Raw genomic sequence first — 15871 nt, forward strand, 5'->3', positions numbered from 1 at the left:
CGAGCAGTGCTGGTGATGGACTTGTTTCTCTCTTTGAATTCCAAGTTGCAAAACCTGTAATGACAGGTAAATGGGTGGAGTCATCACCTGAAAACAGTTTGTGTCCAACCACCTCACCTGTAACTTTGCTAAAGAATGTTTGGTAATGATGATTTCTTTAAAAAAAAAAATCTGTGAAATGATTTCAACCAAAGAAATGGGACCCAAGCTCTTGTAAACAGTGACTTTTTATTTCATGTTTGAGCCTTGCTCTTCCTTTATATTTCCTTCCTTGTTATGTTTGTTTGCATTTTGGCAAATCTTAAAAATATGGTCTTTCTCTTTGAGGTCTTTAAAGACTTTTCTTTCTCTCATTGCTTCCTGTCTGTTTCTTCAAGGTGAGAATGCAGGAAGATGCAGCTCTCCTAAACAAAAGAATAAGCACTCAGCCGGGGCTCACAGCTCTTCCTGAGAATCCAAACACCCCACTTCCACCTTTCCAAGATCCATCTTGTGAGTTGCAGCCAAGGATTGACTCATCTCTTGGTCAGCAGGTGAAGGACGGCCTCATTGTAGGCGGCCCAGGCGATGCTTCTGTGGATGCCATTTACAAAGCAGTGGTTGATGCAGCCAGCAAAGGAGTGCAGGCTGTCATCACCACTGCAGTCAACAGTACAACTCAGATCAGCCCCATTCCAGCTCTGAGTGCCATGAGTGCCTTCACTGCCTCGATTGGTGACCCATTAAGTCTCCCCAGTGCTGTCAGTGCAGTCATTCATGGACGAAACATGGGCAGTGTCGATCATGATGGTAGGCTAAGGAATGCAAGAGGGGCTCGGCTGCCCAGGAATCTGGACCATGGAAAGAACTCAAATGAAGGAGATGGGTTTGAATATTTCAAGTCAGCAAGTTGCCACACATCCAAAAAACAGTGGGATGGGGAGCAAAGCCCTGGAGGGGAGCGAAACAGGTGGAAGTGTGAGGAATTCTTAGATCATCCAGGCCATGTCCACAGTAGTCCTTGTCACGAAAGGTCCAACAATGTCTCCACACTGCCATTTCTGCCTGGGGAACAGCACCCGGTACTGTTACCACCAAGAAACTGTCAAGGGGATAAAATTCTGGAGGAAAATTTCAGGTATAATAACTACAAAAGAACTATGATGAGTTTTAAGGAGAGACTAGAGAACACTGTGGAAAGATGCGCACACATTAATGGGAACAGACCTCGACAGAGTCGGGGCTTTGGAGAGCTGCTGGGCACTACAAGGCAAGACCTGGTCCTAGAGGAGCAATCTCCAAGCTCCTCAAATAGTTTGGAAAATTCTCTAGTCAAAGACTACATCCATTACAATGGAGACTTTAATGCCAAAAGCATTAATGGGTGTGTGCCTAGCCCTTCAGACGCTAAGAGCATTAGTAGTGAAGATGACCTAAGGAATCCAGATTCCCCTTCTTCAAATGAGTTGATACATTATAGGCCAAGGACGTTCAACGTTGGCGACTTGGTCTGGGGCCAAATCAAAGGACTCACTTCTTGGCCTGGAAAATTAGTAAGAGAAGACGACGTTCACAATTCATGTCAACAAAGCCCCGAGGAAGGGAAGGTATACCAATCTTTATCCATTGTCAAATACTAACCTTTGTTCAGATGTCAATTGTTATTTTATGTTATCATCACTTTGGATTCTTTGGATTTGAAATTAGGATTCTTCATGACTCATTGAGGTCTCACAAACTTCTGGAGCATAAAATGAAGAGGGGATGGTTATAGTCACCAAAATGTCCTATCAAGGGGTGAGTTGTGAAGCATTCATAGATTCCACAAGGGCCTGTAACCTAGGAACCAGATTTCCAGAGTTTTGTTAATTCTGCCTTCCTTCCCTGCATTTATCTAACTCTTCATTCCATACCCAGAGGATGAAGGCAAGTAGCAATGACTGGGAAAAAAATCTGGTGACCTTTGGAGTCCACGGGTGTGGCAGAGGTAGGGCAACAGGAAGTGCCGGGGGACAGCGTCTCCTCCATGTGCTCGCATGTGACACATACTGCTGAGGAGAGGGCCAAACCAGGGTGCAATTGCAGCCATTTCTGGAAGCCACAGGTAACGTCTGTGTTCAGAATGGTGTCTCCTTTCAGGAAAAGTTCTGGGCCTTTATAACATATGGAAATGTTTAACCCCACAGTCTGGTTCTACTTAACACAATCTGATCATATAAATTAAATGAAAACTTCTCCATGAAACTACCATTCAATTTAGAAGAAATTAGTAGGGGTCTTCTGGGTTTTACCCCCTCTCACAATGGTAGAATTGGCTCACGAGGCAAGAAATATGCAGAATGTTCAAAGCAGATAGAAAAATTTATATCTGACCAGGAGGAGATAATTATGCACATTCCCCACATGTAATGAAGAAACGTAATTTTTCATCTCCTTAGGAAATAAAAATTACTCTTACAAATATATATTATTCTCTTAAAGGGTATATTATATAAAGCTATTTTCAACTCTGCTCAAACTTCCACTGGCACTTAGGTTTAATGGCAGGAAACCAAAAACATTTTTGCCAGCACAATAAAAAGATTGTCTTTCTCCAAATGACCAGGAGGTCCTTAAACCCGTTGCTTATAATGCCTAATATATACTTGTCAGGATATGCTCTGGGCATAATGTTTCTACGTTTGATAAGAAAATGAATTCCATACTCCTGTTCACAAAACATTTTATTCTCTAATCTCTCTGAGACCAGACAAAACATTCTTTAGGTTGATAAACCTAAATACTTTTGACAGTTTATTCAAAAAGTAATTAGAAACAGCAAAATTGGGCTTTTATAATATAAATGGACTGCTACAAATTTAAAATGTAGATGCTGAACTGTTTTACAATCTCTGTGCAAATGAAACCACGTCTTTTTAGGTGCCATTTTACAAAAAGCTTAGCTAAAAAAAAAGATTATGGCCTCCCTTTCCTGGAAACATTCTTCCTGTCCTAAATGCCTTGTCTAAATATCTCTTCATGTCCTCAGGAGAATAAAGGCATGTACTTTTAACACATTTCACATTAAACAATGGTCCTAATCTTCTGGTTAGTGTGTGTTTGCAAACTCCTGGGACTGAGTTGCTCACTAATGTTTGGGGAGATACACTTTTAAAAAAATCATTATCTAAGAGTCCAAGAAACATTTATTTTGCTGCATTTGAATAAGCACCTGGTTTTCACTCACTATGTTTATTGTAAGTGTTTAAAATATCCAGATTCTTCTTCCTTATTATAGGCAATAGATGAATTGCTAACAGGGAGCATAACATTTCTGTCAATTCAAATGTCCTTCCCCACTGCCTGACATTGTAAGTTGGCATTCTGACAACCTTAGTATGAAAACCTTGATATCATGATACGCTAAAAATATTTTCAGTAATTCACCAAAAAATAATGTAAAGCATATATTTAGAGGTGCAAAATTGAAAACATATAATAAAATATTAATGATAACACATGAAATATTTATCTATCATTAAAAAGTAAGGTATAACAGCCTTAGAAGCTCTAGGGCACATAACATTTTTAAAAATCTCTGGTCTTTTCAGGACCTACCTCACTTTTGCACATTAAAAAAAACAAAACAAAGTGCTGTTTCACAAACACTGTTTTTTCTTCTATAGTTCACAAAACAAAGGAAGGGCTTCCTCATAGCTTATTTAATGATGCCCCTGAAAGCCAATGTTCTCAATGTATAAGACCAGGAAAGGCGAAATTTCAAACACAAGTCTGTCTGACTTCAAGCCAAATGGCCTTTCCTTGATGTCTTGATGATTCTGGTTCATCAAGAAAAAAATTAAACTATGTTCAATATCTGTGTAAGACAAAGCATGATTCTATTTGAAAAGATTTCCAGTAAAACATTTTTAAAATGTGTACTCTTAGTCCGGTGAACAAACCAGTCATGATGTAAATTTTATTTACATAGAACCCCTTAGTCCTCAGCAATGCTGGACAAATAAAGTCTTGTGCATTAATAATCAGATTTCTGGTTTTAAAAAGATAAGCAATGCATTAGGTTTCCTTCTATATACTGTAGCAAAGGCTGACATTTTAATAAAGTCAAGAGAGAAAGATAGAGACTGATTCCATAAACAATTTGTTTATTATAGGAAAATCTAATTGATTCCACCTTGCTAATGTGGAATGTTAGGACCACATCCCCTAGTGTTTATCTTTGTAGTATCTCAGAAGAAAAGGTTAGGTAACCAATTTTCTTACACGTTTATCATTTTAAACCTTCTTAGCTTCTCAGTTTTTCATACTATTTCCATGTCCACCAAAGTAAATTAATCCAAGATTCTGTCAGATCCCTCCAGATAAAGTGTATGTTAACTCAAGTGTTAGAATAGATTTATTATCTTATCTCTCCCCACCCCCACATCCCACAAACCTATCATTTATTTTCTGTTGCAGTCTTTGTTCTCAGCAAACCACTTCAAATTCTTTTCAGAAGCAAGCAAAGTAAAAAGAAAAAAATTATGGTAATTAATTAAGCTGGGCATCAATCTTGTTTTCAGGTTGTGTGGGTCCTCTCTGGACCAACAGATCAATGCTGTGACTGGAGCACTGATGTCTGCCTAGGGCTGAGATGTCCACGTTGTCCTTAAGTTGATACCTTAGCCAACTGTCATAGTAAATGACCTGGTCAGTTTATGGTCTTAGAAAGGCATTTTTAATCTTTGGTGGGATATTAAATGTAACAGAATTACTAATAATGCATTAGAACTGTTCAGCACTTTTTGAGATTGCTTCCTAGGAGGTTTTATTTCAAAACATCAAGTACTCTATGAACATAGTCTACAGAGAACTAGAGAGAAAGCAGAGTGTGGCAGAAAGAGGTATAGGCTTTGGGCATTCTCACATGAGCTTAATCCAGGGGCGTCAGTTTCCTAAATGATGCTGGGTAGCTGTATTAATCACCCAAGCTGCAATCTCCTCACCCCCCAAGTGGGAATATCAGTTCCTGCTCAAAATAATGTCTTTTTTTTTTTTTTTTCAACGTTTATTTTATTTTTTGGGACAGAGAGAGACAGAGCATGAACGGGGGAGGGGCAGAGAGAGAGGGAGACACAGAATCGGAAACAGGCTCCAGGCTCCGAGCCATCAGCCCAGAGCCTGACGCGGGGCTCGAACTCACCGACCGCAAGATCGTGACCTGGCTGAAGTCGGACGCTTAACCGACTGCGCCACCCAGGCGCCCCAAAATAATGTCTTAAGAATTAAATGAGATACCATAAGTAGATTATCCAACACTCAAATGAGGCTCAGTAAAAATTAGCCTCCTTGCCCATTTTTTTTCATCTCTTTGTGGTTTTTTTATTTTTGTTTTTGTTTTGTTGTTATTGTTGTTTTATGTTAGACAACCTTATTAATTTGGATTTCACCACCGTGGAATTGTGGTAATTTGACTTTAGTTATTGCTTACCTATGCGTTATCCATGAATAAAAGATTTACTAACCAGGTTGAGAGTGAGAGGATTATAATATATATGTTTAATGGATGAAATAGTTGATAACCATTTGTTAATCAAGTTCAGCACATCGCATACAAATTGGCGTATCAGATTACAAGTTGTTATTAGCTGTTCATTTCATGCACGAGTTCTACTTGGAAGCATTTTAAAGCTTGAAAGTCCCTCCCAACAGTGTTGCTAAAAACTACCAACTCAGACTTTCTTCCTTTACCTTCCTACCCCACCCCCACATATACAACAATTTTAATTAGTAGAGATTTTTAACAGTCCATGGAAAGTTGGACCGAATCGCCCCTACAGAATACTGCCCCAATACTGAAGCTATGTGACAACACTAGAGAATATCCTGTGCCTGGTATTACACCACTCAGAAAGTAGCATTCATCTCCTTACCCTCTGCTACATTCTTTCCTTCAGTTACCAGTTTGTCATGAAGTATGGCCTGAAAGATATTTATACTTTTTCTAAATAAATGATGCAAGTTTCTCTCTGAACCATAAATCCTTTATAGTTTAAGGTTCAGTGGCCAAGAATAAGCCCTCAGTGCTGGGCTCCAGTACATCATCATAGCTGGAGAGGCACACTGCCAGATCTTGGCACAGTATTAGGGAATTCTTGGAAAGGGAAGTGGCTTCGGCTGGCATTACACCTCTCCACCTCCACCATGATGTACACACTCAAAACTTACATTTTGAGTCTATGAAACTGGGGTGGGGGAAATGGGTGTCTTTATATACTTGTTTCAGTCATTATTTAAAAATGGGAAAAGTGCTCCTGTTTTCTAAACTATATTTTGAAATTATCATCTGCCATCTCTGATCTTACATTAACTAGCCTACAAGTATTGTCTGTCAAAGTAATAATCAAATAATAAAATTCCTTTTTTAGCACATAAATTTTACTCTTCTTGAACATTTCCCGTTGGTCTTCATGTCATTGCTCTTACATTCAATGTGTATTCTGCCTTGAGCCAAATTTAGGAAAGGATTTATTTCTAGATTGGCACCATAATGTTTCTTTTCAATGAAACATTGGTTGTTGGTGGACAGGTAGAGACACCTCCTGATTACCCAGAAAAGTTCTACATTTCAGTGCCACACTACATGACCAAATAAAGGCATGTTTTTAATAGCAGTGGGTAGGGTTCTGTCTTTAGAATTACACTTTGCCTTTTTTCACATGATTATATTTGGCAGGTAGAGATAAAAATAATTCTCTGAATAGTCATTCAAATGAGACAAAACTCATCATTTATTATTAAAACTCATAACTAAACTTATTTGAGGACAATACACTTTCTGTATGTCAGGTGACTATCACACACACACACACACACACACACACACACACACATTTTGACAGTGTGAAACATAAAGACAGCTTACCGTCGCATTTTGGGAATGTATAGCTTAAGTTTGAGTTTTCTTGCGATGTTTAAACATTTTACTTTGAAGAACCAGCTTCCTGTGCTTGATTATCAGATTAGCTATTTGTATTCTTTAGTACTATTATTCTCTGTCGAAAGTGTTCTTTGTGTATTACCTTTGCCTTATATATTTTCTTAATTACAGTTGGAAATGAGTCCTTGTCTCCACACCCAGTCACCAACCGCAGTATTTGGGCTGCGTTGTGGCTGGTGGGGTGGCAGGACCATCAACACTCTGTAGCAACAGAATCTCCTTGAAAAGGGAGGAAAGTAGTTTTGGGAAAGTTCTGTGCAAGATAAAATCCAGGCTAACAAAGTCAGTGCCTGGTCAAAATTTGGAGGATAATAAAAATGAAGAAATAGAGAGGACCAAAAATGTGAATATTAGCAAAAAGACTAAGCAAAGTAAAACCTCGGTGAGACTGTAAACATCACTGAAGTGAATTGTGGAATTTTGTAACTTTTTTTCCCTAAACAAGGTTAAAGAGGCCTAGTTCCATTTGCAGATAGCTGAGACCCACACAGTGTCCTCGAGCTTGTCAGGACAGTGTTCATAGAGTTAGCCTGAGGCCAATGCGTGTTTCTGTGATGTGAACTTTTAAACAGTCCTGCTTTAGAAATATGAGCTTACGCAAACCATTTAATTCCATTTATGTGTGGCAGATCAACGTGAAATTTGTTGTACATTTAGAATAGATTTATTCTAGTCCTGTAGTATACTTTTCCACTACTTAAAAACACTGCTTCCAAAGTGAAGAAGAAAGGAAACACACATGCGCGCACACACACACACACACACACACACACAACCTCAGATAACGCTACTGGCAAAAATTGTTCATGTGTATTTGGTTAGTTCATTTGGAAGAACAATGGGATTCGCTTTAGGGATTTTTCCACGAGTACGATTGATGGAAAATTAGATTCATCCTTCTGTCACAGGTGAGTCAACTCTTTACTCCAAAGTATTTCTTTATCATTAATTCCCATTCTTTAAAAAAAATACTGAAATATCGCCCTTAGGTTAGCAGGACTTTTTCAGGTTGAAGATATTTTTTAATATTTACTGTTTAATAAATGTTTGACAATAATGAACCTGATAAATGCCTCATATTTGCTTGTTGCTTCAGAGCTGTATTTCCCAGGCTTCAGCCAAAGTTGCATGCTACCTGTAAGACCACTTAGCTAGAAACTTTATTCAAATTCACTTACTCCTTTATTTATTTATTCCACAAATGCTTTTTGGACTCCTATTATGAACTAGGCACCATTCAAGCCACTTTTTAAATAACTCCTTCAGTCTTAGTCTAAGATATACTATGTGTGAAATCACAGGTATAATGTTCTTTGTATTTTTCTAATATAAACATATGAATATATAACTATTAGACGTGTTTAAAGGTTGGTCCTGTTTCACGTGCCACCAATGACACTTTGGTGTTTTTAAAGCACCGTCGTCTTCGTTATCTTTTTAGATTCTCTCAATGACCCGTAAAGATGCACAACCATCCCCATTTTACAGGCCAGGGAGCTGACACTCAGCAAAGTGGCGTTCCTAAGAGCACAAATGACAGGCAGTTAAGCCAGGCACCCAGTCTGGTCTCCTAAACTAAGCTTGGTACTCTGTGCACAATACCATTCCCCAATACCAGGAGCTGAGGACATTGTAAAAATTGGATGAAATGTAAGGAATGAAGAGCGGGTTTGCGTTCAGCTGTCCTGTCTGTCTTAGGAAATCTGGAATGTGGCTTGTACTCTGTCCTTGGACCTTTGTGGAACAGCTTTGCCTCAGCACTAAGTAGGAGCCAAGTAAATCACCAAGAAATGCAATCCCATTACCAGGTTTCAAGCTTGCAGGAAATTTTGACATTATCTAAGGGGCTCCTGGGTGGCTCAGTTGTTTAAGCATCCGACTTCAGCTCAGGTTATTATCTCACAGTTTGTGAGTTTGAGCCCTGCGTTGGGCTCTGTGCTGCCTGCTTTGGATTCTCTGTCTCCCTCTCTCTCTGCTCCTCCCCCATTCATGCTCTCTGTCTTTCAAAATGAATAAACGTCAAAAAAAAAAAAGTGATCTAAGATCTTTGATCCAGGTTCTAACATATACCCCACCTCATTTTCAGAGGGTCAGTTTGGCTCCCTTAAAGGTTTGTGTCTCCCTCTGTTGTAGATTTAAGTTACCTCTATGATACACTACATGCTACCATGTTGACCCCAAATCAAACTTAATTAAATTACCAAATTTTAATGTGTGCCTCATGAACAAAAACAGCAACCGAGATTCAGGTTTGTTCAGAGAAGTCTGAAACTTCCTCCCTATAAGAGTATATGGGTATGCTTCTGGGTATATTTCCAACCATACTGAACAAACAGGCTATAGAACTATTTGTGTTGAAGAATTGTGATGTCTAAAGAATATGAATGAGTGAAAGGAGGATTTTAGGAGTCAAAAAAATACTCAGTATATGTGTATATTTATACATGAGGTAATATGTGAACTATAAATACATATAAATTCTGGTAATTTTTTCTAAGTCTCAACTGACATCTGTGAAGAGAGTTATTCAATGTTGGTCATTACTATTCACATCATCCTTATTTGAGTAAGAATATGGGGCAGATTATGAGGAAAGATACATTATAAAGTCCTCCCTTGATTTCTCACCAAGATAAGAGTTAAATAATTTATGGAACTTCTGACTTATGACTATACAGGAACATAAGGTTATAATTACAGATCAAAGTATTAAGTGTCTTGAATTACTGGCTCCTTCAGTGTAAGTTTTATAAAAATATTTGTGTGTTTTTCCTTTTTAATGTTGCATTTATGTATTTGATTTCTCAGTATTTTCCTCATTTACAAGTCAGCTAAGTAATTTATGAGGGAGTATTCATTAAATCATTAAATATGATTTCGATTTGACTAGAAATTGAATTTATTTTGTTCTCTGATACCATCTGAGGGGACGGCGGTATCTTTAAACAGTTTCTTGAATATTGCATAAGTGTATGAATAATTCCCTACAAACAATGTATGCTCCTCATATATTTCACAATCCAGTAGAGTACTAAAATTCTGAAACAAAATAAACTAAACATTTACCTCTGGATATGTATGATCTTGTCAAATCAGAAATAAACAGTGATGTGTATCTTATTTATATTTAGTTTTGGAAAGCACCATCATTGCTTTCTGTGTCAAGGTCATTGAATCCTTTATAAATAATATAGTTCATTATGGAGTACCTTACAGCCTTACAGGCGATTTAAATGGGGGAAAAAAAATCACAGAAGAGTATTAGTTCAGCAAAATTACCAGAAAATTATCCAACCATAAAAAATTTTAAAAGATAAATTTAGGCATGTGTTATCTAAATTTTTGTAAAAATGTAATTTGATTTAAGTTAATTTGATCTATTTTTTTTGGTTTATCTGTGGTGGGGGAGTGGGTGTTTAAATGACTGTATACTTCAATGTATATTGGAGTTGGTATGGTGGAGAGAGGTTGAGTGCTTTGCAGTCAGACCTGAGTTTCAATGCTGGCTATGCTACTTAAATTCACTGAGTCCCATGTGTAAAACAACAAAAATAATACTAGTTTGCAGTATTACCATATTAAATGATAGAACAGTACCTTTCCCGTAATAAACGCACAAGAAATGTTCTTATTACCCCTTATTCTTTATTTAACTAAAAATAAAAACTGAGGTTTAAAAAATAGTTTTAACTTAACTTTGAGGAACTAAGACCAAGGGGGTAGGTCTTCATGTTGGCGTCTTGCTTTGTTTCACTGTGAATCCGCTTCCTGTTGCTTTGCATCATTCCCTTCTGAGATCTTTCACTACACCGACTCGTGTCTAATATGAGTTTATGTTACAAGAGAGCTTCCTTCCTACTACCAAAGGAGGTTATTTAAATATCTGTGGAATTAGCTATAGATTACATAAATTAATGTGTGAAATATCTTTCCTATGCTCTTCATGTGAGTAAATACAAAATGAAGCCTCTTTTCTAACATGAAATGTGAAAGTGTATCCAGGCACCTTCCCTTCCTTTCCCTTCCCTTCCCTTCCCTTCCCTTCCCTTCCCTTCCCTTTCCTTTTTTATTTCAACAAGACACTTTCCTTCATGGCTCCTGTGAAGTGTTGTTAGAACAAAATTGTCTCCTTTTCTAGCATCCAAGAGATTGGGTGTCCCCCATGAAGTCGTGTGTATTTGCATCCTTTAGGACAAAACACAAAATTGTGAAGAGGAAAGTGTCTTTGTTATATGTTTTCCTCACTGAATAGTTAGAAATACCTGTTTTCAAACTTAAGAGATGAAACCCTTTGTTACCCATTACCGTGTGCTCAATTTGAAGGGGTCAAAGAAAAATTACTTAATAATGATATTCATGACTCAGGAAGATTTCAAGAGAAAAGTTAATCATTTCCTTGCTTCTTAGTATTTATTGTCTTACCCATGAGGCATTTTGACAACTTCTTGAATTTTTATATAAAAGTAGCATAGAGGCTGGGGGGCTAAGCGATGGCTGAGAAGACTTGCCTTGAAGCTGTGTTTACACAGCAAGCAACACTGTTTTTACTTAAATTGTTTTTTTTTTTAAGATTGACAAAAAATAACAATGTTTTTCTAAAGGTCTTTTTATTCACAAGTTACATACAAGTTTTCTTATTTAGTAACTTTTTCTTGGTGGGGGGTGGCTTCAAGAACCGTGACAGAGATTACTGGGGGCAAATGGCAAAGCCTACACCTCCCCACCCCCACCAACACCCCAGCCACCATTGGTGGCCGCACTGTGAAGAAGTAGCAAGCTTCACACAGGCTGGCAGGGATGAAGCAAGAAGGGAGAGGACACGCCCACAAGGTGTAGCCACACCTCTTCCCACAGCAGTAAGGACTAAGGTGGCCCACCTCCCACTCAAATTGTGGCCTCTGCAGAACCCAACGTGTCCTAAGTAATAATAGCCGCTCTGTGCTTGACTGTGTTCAACATGACTTGCTGCATTTTAATCATCACAGCCATAGTAGCAGGAAGGTAGGTATCGTTGTCCTCATTTTAAAGAGGAGGAAACTGAGCTCAGAACATTTGAGTGTTTTATTCACGCTAGAAACCGAGGAGGTCAGATTCAAACTTCCGTCTGCCAGCTCCAAAGGCCGCCCCCTTCACTCACCATGGCTCCTGTTCCCCTTCTGCTGGAATAACAGATTTGCAGTAGCTGGGCCGCCCCCCTTCACTCACCACCGCTCCTGGCCCCCTTCTCCTGGAGTACAGATTTGCAGTAGCGGGGTGTCAGGCAGTAGGGGAAGCAAACCATCTCTGATTTACATGATTTTGTGAATTGAAGGCTATTTAAATTCCAGATTTTGTTCTTAAAACATTCTTTACAAACTGTTGACAATTGGAAAGCCAACCAATCTTTCATTTCCATTGATGTTACAGCCTGGAGCCACACAATCAGCCCCAGCTTGAGCAAGGACAGGACACCTGACAGGGCAGTGAAAGTTAAGCCTCCCTCCCCACAGCAGGAAAGTAAAAAACGGTGTTAACAATTGCAGGTCTGGGTAATATGGTTTGGTCTTCATGCCTTCACTCAGGTGGAGCCCGAGAAGTTGAAGACACTAACAGAAGGTTTAGAAGCCTACAGCCGAGCCCGGAAAAGGAACAGAAAGTAAGCACCAATTTTATTTTATTTTATTTATTTTTTTGCCATTTCTTTCTCAAGTATATAACTTACTGGGTTTTATTCATAGGGACAAGAAAATCTCACTAATTTTGTCCATCTTAGGGCCTCCCTAAGTGTAGTTTAATGGTTATCGCCCAAGAGGATCATTATAGACAAGCCAAATTAGTTAGCTATTACAGAAAATATTTTCTTTTCTTAACAATTTGTACTGTGTGTGGGATGTCCCTCTTCATCATCTCTTTCCTCACTCCCTCCATGTCCATCCCTCTCGTTTGCTAGGAAAGAAACACTGTCAATGTTTGCCAATTAAGTAGTTTCTAAAAGTATAGCAAGGGGTGCCTGGCTGGCTCAGTCAGAGAGCATGCAACTCTTGATCTCGCGGTCATGAGTTCAAACCCCACACTGGGTGTAGAGATTGCTAAAAAATAAATAAATACATACAAACATACATACATAAATATATTTTTAATTTTTAAAAATTTTAAAAATTAAAAAATAAAAGTATAGTAAAAGTCTGTCCCTTCAGGGGCGCCTGGGTGGCTCAGTCAGTTAAGCAGCCGACTTCGGCTCAGGTCATGATCTCGCGGTCTGTCAGCTCTAGCCCCGCGTCGGGCTCTGTGCTGACAGCTCAGAGCCTGGAGCCTGCTTCAGATTCTGTGTCTCCCTCTCTCTGACCCTCCCCAGTTCATGCTCTGTCTCTCCCTGTCTCAAAAATAAATAAACGTTAAAAAAAAAATTAAAAAAAAAAAGTCTGTCCCTTCAGGAGGAGGGCTGAGGAGATATCCCCAATTGTACACAAGTAAGTAATTTCATCCAATTAACTATTAGTCAAAGTGATGGTAAATAATTCTTTTTTCTTGGGGCAGGAGCAATAGGTTTTCTTTGGAATTATAACAAGAAGTACTTTGGGATGTTATTATTCAAGTATTTCTAGTATGTTCTGGGTAAATGTTGTAAGGACAAGTAGATAATGTTTGAAACACAGTTTCCCTGTCATACAATGTAGTTTTATGTATCATAATTATTATTTCATCTTAAGGTAGAGAACTACAAATGTGCTTCTGTACATGCACATGAAAAGTTATTTTAAAAATACATATAATGGGGGCACCTGGGTGGCTCAGTCCGTTGAGCCTCCTACTTTGCCTCAAGTCATGATCTCATGGTTTGTGAGTTCGAGCCCTGCATGGGGCTCACTGCTGTCAGTGTGCAGAGCCTGCTTTGGATCCTCTGTCCCCCTCTCTCTCTGCCCCTCCACTGCTCATTCTCTCTCTCTCTTTCAGAAATAAACATTTAAAAATATATACATATAATTGACATACCTGCTCAATTACTACAATTTTCACATTATTGAACATCTAAGAATTATGAGATCAGAATGATTAATAGTGTGTCTTATGTACATAATGATATCAATAGTATCTATTAAAGAGCACTTTTTCTTTTAGTGGTATCTTTAATAATTCTCGCCAGAGGTAAAATTTTAAAATTCAACAACTCTTAGGGAGACTCTTCATCTCAATAGAATGTCTCACAAAAAGATGCCATCCACAATAAGCAAACTCCCCCTGTGTTCAGGAGTTCTTTGGAAGGTAGTGAGGGTTGTGGTGATGATCAAGTGAATAGCCAGGTTTGCTGTAGATCTGATAAGGAATACAGTGAGGCAAGTCCCCTCTGCTCTGACTGAAGTACTACTTGCTATGCAGAGCTTTGTAGTAGGATAAGGCCCATAAAATTAATACAAGGTCTGGAGAAAAGGAGGGAAATTGCAAATTACCTAAATCACAAAGTTGCAATGGGCTGTTTGCTATGGAGTATTCAATAGTACTTGTTTATTTGACGTAAAAGATCTCTCAAATCTTTCCTCTAGTGAGATATGCCATTAGCTGAATTATGTGCAAAATATCCAATTGACTGATAACACAGAAATGAAATAACTCCTTAAAATATTTAAATATACTGCCCTGAGGGGCGCCTGGGTGGCTCAGTGGGTTAAGCGTCCCGACTTCCATTCAGATCATGATCTCGTGGTTTGTCAGTTCACGCCCCACATTGGGCTCTGTGCTGACAGCTCGGAGCCTGGAGCCTGCTTCGGATTCTGTCTCCCTCTTTCTCTGCCCCTCCCCCACTCACACTCTGATTCTCTCAAAAAATAAATAAGCATTAAAAAAATTTTTAAATATATATTTATAAATATACTGCCTTGAAATGAATTTCATTTTCCCCATAAATTTGGTATTAATCAATTTTGAAAGGTAATAAGGAATAAATAGCAATTTTAAATTGTTTTTCTTCAAAGCTAGTTTACAAGTTGTGGTGAATTTGCATGGGTCCTAAGTGGCATTATCTACATAAACTCATGAAACCATAAACCTAGAATATGGATTGGAGAGGTAAAAGAAGAAAATCTAAGGCAAACTTTAGTAAAAACAGCTTTACTTATTATGCTATTGTCTATTCAGACCAACTTGCCTTATAAATGCCCATTAGAATACTTCACATTTTGCATATAGTATTTAAACTCGATTATTTTATTCTCCCAATCACAAGATGGGCCAGAATAACTATGCCTATTTATGAATGAAGACACTTTAACCCAAATAACCTTAATAATTAGTTGAAGGTCACATAAGTGATGAATGGTGTATTGAACCCAATCCTGTGTTTATTCATTTACTTAATCATTTAGTTATTGCCCTAGTTAAGGAGACTAATTGAGCAAAAACCTGTGTTGGGCCCAGTGCTACAGCCCCTGGAGCTCACTGTTTAGCAAAGGAGGGAGATCCAGAAGCCATTAAAATATTAAAATTGCAATGACAGCAATATGTATAGTGTATTTGGGGATCATAGAAAGTGGCATTAAACTCAGGTAAAGGAAGACTTTCTAGAGGAAATATCTGAGCCAGGTCTTGCACAATACATATGTATTAGCCAGACAAAGAAAACAAAGAGCAAGATGGGGTGGGGTGGGATGATGTTTACATGAGATCAGCAGTTGGATTTGGGGGACTATAAAGCCTCAGACAGGAAATTGTAAAAGATGCGGCCAAAGGTATAAGCAGCAATCAGATCATGAAGAGGTTAGTAAGGGCCAGTGGGATCCTATATCTTATTGGAAGTGCCTGATGGGACAGCTAGATGGATTTTCACTTTAGATATGTCTGTACGGAGGATAAATTTTAGGGGAGCCATATTGGAAACAGGGACATTGTTTAGGATGCCATGGCAGCAGTCAAGGGAGAATGAGGGCTCAAACCAGAACA

The 15871-nt window shown here is 38.5% G+C and overlaps 1 protein-coding gene across 3 annotated transcripts in view; it reads left to right on the forward strand.

Moving 5' to 3' along the window:
• The window catches only part of MBD5 (methyl-CpG binding domain protein 5), a 447015-nt gene that overhangs the window by 419937 nt on the left and 11207 nt on the right, over nucleotides 1-15871 (forward strand). For all 3 annotated transcript variants that reach the window (XM_043576637.1, XM_043576639.1, XM_043576638.1), the window contains 2 exons: nucleotides 378-1586; nucleotides 12520-12593. In XM_043576637.1, the coding sequence (XP_043432572.1) occupies nucleotides 378-1586; nucleotides 12520-12593 (1283 nt within the window). The remainder of the gene's footprint in view (nucleotides 1-377; nucleotides 1587-12519; nucleotides 12594-15871) is intronic.

The sequence above is a fragment of the Prionailurus bengalensis genome, chromosome C1 (genome assembly GCF_016509475.1).
Source record: "Prionailurus bengalensis isolate Pbe53 chromosome C1, Fcat_Pben_1.1_paternal_pri, whole genome shotgun sequence".
In the NCBI taxonomy this organism is placed as follows: Eukaryota; Metazoa; Chordata; class Mammalia; order Carnivora; family Felidae; genus Prionailurus; species Prionailurus bengalensis.